The sequence below is a fragment of the Lolium perenne genome, chromosome 3 (genome assembly GCF_019359855.2).
Source record: "Lolium perenne isolate Kyuss_39 chromosome 3, Kyuss_2.0, whole genome shotgun sequence".
Classification (NCBI taxonomy): domain Eukaryota; kingdom Viridiplantae; phylum Streptophyta; class Magnoliopsida; order Poales; family Poaceae; genus Lolium; species Lolium perenne.
Window position 1 is genome coordinate 247,081,395 of NC_067246.2, and position 10,329 is coordinate 247,091,723.

At 40.3% G+C, this 10,329-nt stretch overlaps 1 protein-coding gene across 3 annotated transcripts; it reads right to left on the bottom strand.

Annotated features, from left to right (window-relative positions):
- Window positions 1-354: 354 nt before the first annotated feature.
- LOC127344618 (uncharacterized) lies at window positions 355-10,109 on the bottom strand. Of its 3 annotated transcripts, XM_051370928.2 has the most exons (9): window positions 9,908-10,109; window positions 9,698-9,812; window positions 8,039-9,075; window positions 7,054-7,231; window positions 5,643-6,906; window positions 5,421-5,527; window positions 3,885-4,678; window positions 3,351-3,463; window positions 355-1,472 (listed from the first exon to the last, which is right to left on the bottom strand). In XM_051370928.2, exons 1-9 carry the CDS (start codon window positions 10,010-10,012, stop codon window positions 1,187-1,189), a joined length of 3,999 nt encoding a protein of 1,332 aa, XP_051226888.1. In that variant the 5' UTR covers window positions 10,013-10,109; the 3' UTR covers window positions 355-1,186. The 3 variants fall into 3 exon arrangements, with proteins under 3 accessions (XP_051226888.1, XP_051226887.1, XP_051226889.1); XM_051370927.2 differs by having other exon boundaries at window positions 5,643-7,231; XM_051370929.1 differs by lacking the exon at window positions 9,908-10,109 and adding an exon at window positions 9,356-9,426 and having other exon boundaries at window positions 5,643-7,231.
- Between the last annotated feature and the right edge of the window lie 220 nt (window positions 10,110-10,329).

Consider the following 10,329-nt stretch of genomic DNA (forward strand, 5'->3'; position numbering starts at 1 on the left):
CTCTTTGTTACTACAAAACTTGATACTCATAGGAGTACAGCTCGTTGCCATCGTTGTCTTGCTCATTTTGTTAATAATTAACAACGGCGACATATTTTTGCATGGCCATGCTTCATTCCATGTGTTCAGAAGTACAACAGGAAAACAATATTTCCATACCCATGGTTCAGGATTATTTTCATCACTGTTTCATAAAACTTTGATACTGACATGAGCGCTGGTAGGCTTTACTGATTACTAAACCATGGAACAATAGATCTGTCATGTTAAAAAACCAGGTCATCCTGCTAAACGCCTTTTCTTTTTTAGTGTTGACAGCAGACAGACATTTTTTTCAGAGCGAAATGGGTAAGGTTGATAGTATCGGGCTGCATGGTAGCACTTGCATTAATATAGTACCTAGTTCAGAAGGGAAAGGTTACACCCACATTGCGAAAACACCTCTTGGACTTGGGTGCTGTTCCTTTACTGTCCACAATTGTAAAAACAAAACAAAATATTCAGAAGGTGACACCATAAAAATTTGGATCACCTCCAGAGAAAGAAAAGAAAATTCATTCGGACAAACATGCTCTGCGTAACTACCCTGTCTCACGCTAATGTAGGCCAGGGCCAGATGTTAGCAGCTCTAGGACGAAAATTGCAGTTCGTTCCATCCATAGGTGGCTTCTGATCATGCAGAGTCTTCAGATGACAGCATACCACGGAACCTGTCTAAGATGTTGCAGGTATTCGATGAAGTTAACCAGGTCGCCTCAACAAAATTTGAAGTAACTCAATGATCTGAAGTCATATGCACCAGTATCATGTTCAGCCTTTACACAGATCTTTCTGGCGAACCTGTTATATTCATATTTCTGCTGAAAGAATTATGAACGAAACCCAATTGTTAGTCTTCGGCATATTCTTCTGCTTTTGAATATCCAAGTCCCTCGAGAACGAAAGCTTAGATCTTGAATTCCTTCACAGAAAGATATCATGGCCTGCAGAAAAGTTGACCTTCTTCAAGGAGAAGGCAATATCCTGGCCAACAGACTAGTCTTACTATCCCACTGTGAGAACCATGAATTCACCTGAGATGAACAACCCAAGATGGTGAAGAGAATTCTTTGTTTAATCCATTACTCCTTTGGAAGGCCAAGTCAGAGTCCAAGCGGATATCCCAAATGCTTCCATACCTACTAGCTCAGCTGAAAAAGGAACAGGCAAAAGATTGATTCTCCTTGCTTAACTGAGCAAACCATTCAGAAATCTGAGTCGCTTGCAGAACACACAGGCCAGATAATGGTCCAGTAGGGCTGGCAACTATTTTATCAAATGTCAACGGCAGGAGACTAAGCAGTGCACCGACCGCAGAAAACTGAACCAGTATGCTCTTTGATGTTGTAAAACTAGTTCCCATCAATACTGATAATTTGTTCCTCAGCTCAATAACTGTTTTCATCTCATAACCAACATCATCAATGAAAAACCTACAAAAGAGGAAGTGAGAAATCTTCAAAAATTTACCGGAAACAACTCTGGCAGATAATGTGTATTACCACTAAATTTAGTACGGAACAGAATTTGGAACGATATGTACACAGAACATACACAAAAGCATATGTTTAGCAATAGAGAAAAAGGAGGGCACAAGAGAGATCTGAAGGACTGAAGTATCACCAAAGAACTAGCCATGAAAGAACCGCGTGGAAGCTTGCTATCCATGTGCCAGAACCATGAGTTGGTTACGAGATCTTATGGGTTTCATCTCTAGCCTACCCCAACTTGTTTGGGAATAAAGGCTTTGTTGTTGTTGTTGTTGTTGTTGTTGTTGTTGTTGTTTAAAAGGCCCAAAATAAAAGAATAGAAGTTTAAATTTAAGCGTGTAAAAAGATTATTTCACCACTAAAAGAACTCAATTAAATAGCATATAATCATGGCAGACTACCAGTGACTTGAAAAAAGTTGAGCTAGATTGGATAATGAAGCACAGTTTAAGAACTGGACCGGTACTAAACCGCTCAGGCTGTCAGTTCACTGGTCCGGCCGCCGGTTCATCAACTCAACAGCTGGACCGGTGATAAAGGAATGGAGTTATTTCCAGTAGTGTAATGGAGAAATAAAGTAGTCAACTAGGCTAACTTACTTCCTTTGAACAACAAACTGGCAAAGTAGATGGTTAGTGTGTTTGTGGACAGTAACCACTCGGGCTCTCCAGACCAGGATTCGATTCCATCTGCCAGTATATAGTTTTAGGGCTGCCAAGGATCGGGGGCCTCTTTCACCAGTCGGACTGTCCAACAAAACAGACTGTTCAACCGGAACTTTTCCAGTTCACTTCCTTGTCCAGTCCATCTGTCACAACAGAATGGTAGAGGCGTCTGTTCTGGTTTATACCAGTCAGAGTCTGCCGGTCTGGTCTGTTTTTCTCAACTAGATTAAAGCATGTACAATGGTGATATTTTAGTAGTGCCACATAGGATAAAAGCTGAGGTGGAGGAACGAGAAAGTTGAAAAAAGGGTTTGCCTTCTCTTAATTAAGAGATGATATCTTAGCAACAATCTCTCCCACCACAAATTTAGGGATGTCAGGTTACTAAACATAACACTAAGAAACAATTCATTATACAATTATGTGGCGGGAATAGGATAAGACGGCCATCAACCACTGTACATGCCTTTAATCAATACCAAGTCAAGAAAAACTGTATCCGTCGTTTTCAGGGTTTGAAAAATAAGAAAGAAGAATTGAAGGGATCCAATCTAGATATATATTTGTCGCCATGTCTTTTTTGTAAGGAAGAAATGGCAGATTGAAGAAAAGACCATGTGACAGTGTCTATTTAAGAGAAACTTCCCAAGTATAGCTACACAAGATTCTTATATTCTCCAGCACATATATTGGAATAATTTCTATAGCTACTCAATTACCTGCTATTCAAAGCGGCTGTAAGATCGTGATAGGAACGTTGTGATGACTTAAGAGGTTCCATTACTTACAATCTCCTTGATTATTAGGAACTACAAATTCACACAATCCGAGTACGCGTAATACACATTACGCACGAGATGTCACACAATATGTGCACCTGGGCCAATTCTAATGATGGAAATTGATTTGTTGCCAATCACTAAAAAAAGGAGAAGAAACAATTTCATCATCCCTGCTTTCACTTGATGTTTTGGACTTTGTGCATACTTATTTTCTAAAGCACAAGTGACCTCTTCCTACCACATTAATTAGTTTCTCAGAAGCCTTGCATATTTAACCTTTGTGGACAACAGGCAAAACGATTAAATATATTTTCCTGTAAAGACAGAATGTAATTCCTTATTAATATTTAAAAGCAGAAGTAAATGGAGCAAACCTTCCAAGTTGGCTGATGAGTACGAAAAGAGCAGCTGAATACTCCTCACATGGGCACGATTCCAAAATCTTCAGAAGACGAAGAACAACATTTTTGTATGTCCACTCGCAGCTCTAAAAACAAACACACAAGATCAGCCGATAATGAAACTAATGACGTGCATAGCGCACCATAAATATTAAAATTGCTACTAGCATCAATAACAGGAATAGAACGCAGTTAAGCAATGTTTCACAAAATATTCATCATACTAAAACAACAAGATTTAGTTCTTTCGAAATGATTTTTAATTCTAGTTTCACAAGGGAACTGCAGGCACAGCTGAGCTGATGGAAACTTTAAACTTGGAACATTTGCACTGGTGAAACATATAATCTTAATACGTTAACTACGAATACATGCCTAAATAGCTCTCGTAATATATGAAATGTGTTGTATGGTGGTCAATAATGTTCACATGTTAGATGATTTGGAAACAAAAATAAATTATCAAGGTAGCCTGAAATCAAGTAAAGATCACAAAGTTGAACATACCATGTAGCTCCCAAACAGCTCAAGCAAAGATATAATCTCGGTAAAATAGCACAGGTCCCTCCCGGCAGGATAGTTGATACCCTCAGCAACTTTTGCTTGCTTGTGGATATTGCAAGGTTCACCACAGTCGATCTGTAGTGCACTAGACCCCAAATGAGAACTATGCTTTGTAATAGCTTCATTTGACTTGACATGATTTATCCCTGACAGAGCACATAAATCCAGCTCATCGAGCAGAGAAGAGATAAAAACATCTATGGGCACTGTATCCACATCAAACAGGCAATGTGTACAAGACGGGAAAGCTGTTTGTCTATTGGACTGAATATGAGATGACACAAGGCACAAAGAAGTGTCTGAGCTCTCAAGGAGCAGGACAACCAGCCGTATAGTTGTCATGAGAAGATTACAACTCTTCACAAGTAGCAATTTATCGCCACAGACGAAACCAAAGACATGGAGAGCCGACATAGTCCACGAAAGGTTTGCTTTGCCCATCTGAAGAACTCTGTATGAAACCTCTAAAACAACATCCACTCTCTCCACCTTAGCACATACTGAAGCCAACAGGATGCAGGCAGAGATAAACTGGTCTCTAGTCGCAGGCTTGGTGAATAATTGCGTACCAATTTCATCATCCAGGTGGCAATGCTTGCTACCATCAGAATTCATAACTCCCATCTTATCACAAACCACAACTTCTTTGTTCATGAGAAAATCCTCAATTAAGGAGACAAGAACATCCAGCTGACTGCTTTTCAGAAAGGCCAATCTTGTTTCCATGTAAGGTTTCACTGCAAGAAAAGTAATATCTTGACATCGTAGAAGCTATTTGTATGATATACATTAACTAGCTCAGTACAGCCATAAATGCATGCTCTAACTAGTGTAGATGAAGTACAAAATAAGTTAATAACAATGTCAATGCTGCACACAACCAAGATATAGAGTAGACTTTTGTACAGAAAAGCAAAACAAAATCATTGCGCCATAAGAAAAATGCTCACACCAAACTAAACTTTACAAATAATCTATCAGCAAAGAAAACTACTTGCCCTAGCACAACCTAACATCATACAAATAATCTAAAATGATGCCATACATAAATTCTGATTCACGTGTGAAATGGTAATATGTTATTGATATAACATTGTAGTTATATGAAAGAGACAAATAGCAACAATGTCTAGAAGGCAATAACAGTCAGCTATGAAATCTGTGGTTATACAAAGTTGATATGGGCACATAATAATGGGCACATACAAATAGCAACAATGTCTAGAAGGCAATAACAGTCAGCTATGAAATCTGTGGTTATACAAAGTTGATATGGGCACATACAAATGGTACATCGAACTGAAGCACTAAGAAATAAGTTTCTGCCTAATAGAACAGTATCAAAGGTAAACCAGATGTGTGCACAAAGTTCTCGCGCAGCATAAAAATATCAAAGTTGCAAACCCAGTTATTTGTTTGCATGGAAGGGGAAAGGGAAAGCTATGAAAAGCTGAAATACTGAGAGCCTGATCATCATACCAGTCATGGAAAAGGCTGACAAAGCACTGTATTGGTCAACAACAGGATCACTTGTCAATTTACGAACACCCCATAAAAATAGAGAAAAGATGAGGGGGATCCTCTCTCTGCATAAGAAAACACGCAAGTGTTATTATTGGAATGCTAGTTGCAGTAATAGAAGAGCCTGCAACTGCCAAAATGAATAGAAAAAAATAGTAAGCTCAATGTGAGCAGACTTACTCTGGAAGTAGCAATGGTTCAGTGGATACTCTTTCAAGTAATGAACCATCAACAAAAACATCCTGAGAAAGCTTGCTAGTTTCAGTAGTAAGGGCCTCCCAATACTGCAGTATATTTACTATGCTGCTTCGTTTCAAACTAGTAACTCCAACAAAGTTTAGACTGTTGTTACCGGCTCCATGACAATGACCGCTTAAACCATCTGAGGTCAAATTGATCGTCTGAGCTGTTCGCGCTTTACTCAATCCAATATTATTTTGCAGTACAGGATCTGATGATGTAGTACAAATTTGATTTTGCCTGCTTTTATTAGGGATCTCATTGCACAAATGCAAAATGGCATCTGCATTTCCTGAGAACTGTGGTCCCATGGTACTGTCTGACTCCACGGCAAGCGAAAGTACAGCATTTGAGGCCTCATTCCGATGTGAAAGGCAGCTCAAAGAGGCTGTACCTGACGTATCAATCAATTTGGCGCTATAAGAAACATTAGTTGCTGCAGTAGATTTACCATTTGCATACAACTCCATAACACTGCCACCGTGTTCAGTTCTACTATAGGTTGATGATTGAAACTTACCATTCTGAGAAAAATTCTGAACTTCTGACAAATTGACATCAGACCTTGATGCAGGACATTCTGTATCATATCCATCACTATTGCCACCAACCAAATCAGGAGACCTACGGCTTTTAGTTTTAGTGGGTAGCACAATGGGCACATCTGGCGAAAGAGGTGCCTCCATTGCCTTCCTATACTTCTCCTCATCAGCGTCATTGTCCAAATTGAGCAACTTCAAGCAGTCCCCCTTGATCAATTTCTCAAAGGAGAACAATGAATCAAACTTGCTTCCTTCAAAAGCATTTCCTGCTACAGGAGAGGGCCCTTTAGCACAGCCACTAAAGGATCTATCAATAACACCAGGAACTTTCCTCCCATTATTTTGCAAGCCATCTTTGCTCATACATGGCATGGCGTTATTTCTTTGCTGCAGACATGAACGATCATCATTAAATGCCAAATTATCATTTGTAGTGGCATCACGGGGAAGTGATTCTACAGTGTTTTTGGTCCTTTTTCTCTTCCTGCCCCCTTTGAGTGTTTGATCTGCAACTTCTATACCACCAGGAAAGGATGGTTTCGATGCCTCCCGTCGAGAAGAATGACCAGAAATGTCCAGCAATGCTGTTTCATCTTGTTTCCTGGTACTGCAGTTTGTTGGGGGTAACTCTGGAGTTGTTGAGCTCTGGTTCTTTCTGGTACCTGTTGATGACACAAATAGGCTTTCCTTACCCTGTGAGCCCATGAACTTTTTATCAGATGTGGATGTCGGACATGAAGATCTCTGGTGATTTTTTGAGTTTGTTCTGAGAGCACTACCAATAGGAGGCTCTAATTCAGAACTAGTACCTGAGATTGGTCTTGTGCAGCTTTCTCTAGGTAACTGATATGAAGCATATTCTCTTGGGGAAGAAGTGAAAGGGACCATCCCAGCTTGTAACCCGAAATATGGTGCAGTTACTTGATTACGAGGAAGAAGAGCATGTTGCCTATGTTCTAAGCCATGTACCTTCGGTTGTCGCTTCAACTGCCAAGATGACAACATTGATGATGGTATCAGTTCATATAGACAGGCCAGGAAAAAAGATCTAAGCAAACATTTATACTTACAAGCATGCATATGTAACATAGCAGTAAGATCTGGCCGTTGGTCGACATAATATTAGTGGCATCAACATGTAATTTCTTATCATGAATAACAAAATAATATGCACTAATATGTATTGTTCTTCAGATTCTCTTAACTTTCATCAGTAATATGCACTGAAGTGTGGAACCGACAACCATTCGATACATTTTCAAAAAGTCAATTAAATTAAAATTATCTGGCAGCAAAATGTTAACAATGTTCGACATATTTGCTGTCAAAATCGTCATAAAATAAGATTATATAGTACTCTGATAACATTATCGAATGGAAAAAATTTGAATGAGCACCTAAAATGATAGTATAAATTTGTGGATAAAGGAGGTACACATTTCTTGCCACACAAAACAAAACCTTTGTGTTGTTGATATCATCCCACCATTTTTCAATGTGAAAAAATGAAGACAGACAAAGCAGCAGTCAGATATGAATCCACTTGAAAATAGTAATTTTTTGAGCATACTAACAAAAAAAATCCACCATGGATTCTGCAAGATATGCGCTGCGCACATCCATATATGAAGAAAGAATCTCTGTTTGTAGTAGCACATTAAATTTACTGTATGTTAAATTTAAAATTGTTCGCTACCATGATAACTTTGAGGCTTGGACATGTTTAAATTAAAATTAAATTCTCTTCATAAGTTTTAGCTTATGATACTAATAAGTAGCAACCAGGATACATACCCTTTTCAATGCACGAACATCTTCAGCACCACCAGCAAGGTAATCATCAAGCCTGTTAAACTGGCTCAGCGGCTGCATCCAGTCCCGTTTTAGGAGCTGAAGCTCTTTTCTTATCAATGCTCTATCCAACTTTGATTCCCTTTTCACATGCTTTAGCTGATCTTTCTTCCGCTTCAGCTTCTCTTTGAGAAGTTTTATGTTTGCACTTTCAATTGCTCCATCAACACGTTGCATCCCATCATTGCCAAAAGAAACCCTATCCCTAGCAGCACCAAAATCATCAGTCTTCCTCTGTAAATATTCACATCGTTTTCTCTCCTCTTCCAACTTCTGTAACAGTTGGTCTGCACGGTTTTTCTCACACATTGCATTCTTTCTTTGAGCCTCAATGCTAACGTGTAAGTTTTCATTCAGTTTCTTCTGCTCCTCCAACTGTGCAAACAAATGGCCAGAACGGCCCTTCTCTTCCATCACTTTTTTCCTCTCAGCTTCAATTAGTTTTTTGTTTTTTTCTGCTAACAATTTTTCTGAATCAGCACATTTCTTTTCTCTGGAAGCCTTCTGCTTCTCTGCTTCAGCCTTCTTATATGCCTCCCCTGTTTTCTGAATCTGAGCAGACAGCTGTGATCTGGTTTCATTAGCTTCAATCCTCAATTTCTCACATGATACCTTCAAATCATTGGCTACTTTCCTTTCCAAATCAGCGAGCCTTTTGAACTCTTCAGACTTCTTTGTTTCAGCCTTGAGTAAATTCTGGGCGTCTGAAGTTTTCCTCTTTGCTTCTTCAGCTTTTTTCTTCTCAGAATCCATTTTCAACCTCTCTTCTCCTAATACCTGTTTGAGCCTTCTATTTTCTTCCTCCAACTCAGAGATCCGCAAGAGCTCATTGTCATTTTTGCTGGTATTTTGTGTAGAGTGCAGGGCTGAGCTCTTTGCCTTCAGTTCGATTACCTCTTTCTCTAACAGATCTCTGGCATCAGACTCGGTTTCCTTAGCTGCTTGTGCCGAATCAGCTCGGAGACGCTCCTCCTTGCAAACTGCTCATCCAGAACACAGAAATAGCAAACTATTAGTTCATGACGGATATACCCATATACCGATAGGTTTAAAGCTGGACTAGTAAGACCATAAAAAAGACCAGAATTCCACATGGTCTGATTGTGACAGCAATCTGAAGCATTTTTGTTATATTTCTATTGGTAAGTGCAATTCAGGCAACGATTATACACTGTAACAAAACTTATCAGTGTTATCAAAGAACAGGGGAAGTATTAAGAGTTTCGCAACAAAAAAAACATCAAGAGAAAATAAACATACTTCGAAAAGCTCATCTTTTCCGTGGGATAGGCAGCTTCTGTTTAATTCCCTGGTAGCATGCTACTAACATGCTAATAGAATTTAGAGCATTAGATATCTCATAACACCAATCTTTTAATGCATAAAGGCTCTGGTTTTAGTTGGACGAAGAAAACGATTTGATTGCAGCACAGAACGTACATGTTGGAACTAAATATATCGGAAGAATTGGTGGCTCAACTAAGCAAAATGTAACTCCATAATTTTTTTTCATAGAGATGTCCCTACAGCACTAGAGATAACTGTAGTCATGATGCACAACCGAATTAGCACACCACGAACAAGTCAGGTAGCTATATATACCTTGGGTGAGAGTGGATATCTCATTCTGCAGCTTTTGAACCTCGCCGTTCAGGAGGTTGACCCCCTGCCGCAGCGCCGCCCGGCCCTTCTCGACCTGCTGGTACTTCTTCCACAGCTACGGAACAAAAAAAAAAGAGAATCACGTCAAGAATTACGCGAAGAACGCCGAAAACAAGATGATGCGCGAAGAGCCGGGGAGGGGTCGCTTACCTTGGCGCAGCACGGGTTGGGACCGCCGCCGGCGGGGGCGGAGGCGGCGGCGGCGAGGGGCGGGGGTTCCTGCGAGGATTCGCTCTCCGCGGCCTCCGCCGCCATTCCGGCGTGGTTTCTCAGTAGGGTGGGGTTTTAGGGTTTCGGCCGCCGGTGTGGGCTTCCACCATCGGCGAATCGAAAATTGGAACGGGAATCGAATCGACAGCCTAGCACTAGCACTAGCACGTGGGGGAACGACGAGACGAGTCGGAGGCGGTGGAGCGTCGCGACGTTGAGAAGTACTGGGCCGAGATGTTGCGGGCCTAACTTCGAAGTTCGAACCCATATCGACAGAGAGGCCCATATGCAAGATCGACACAGTTAAGCAGTACTGCCTTTTTTTTTAATGAACCGATGTGCATGTGGTGATTGCCTCTGTC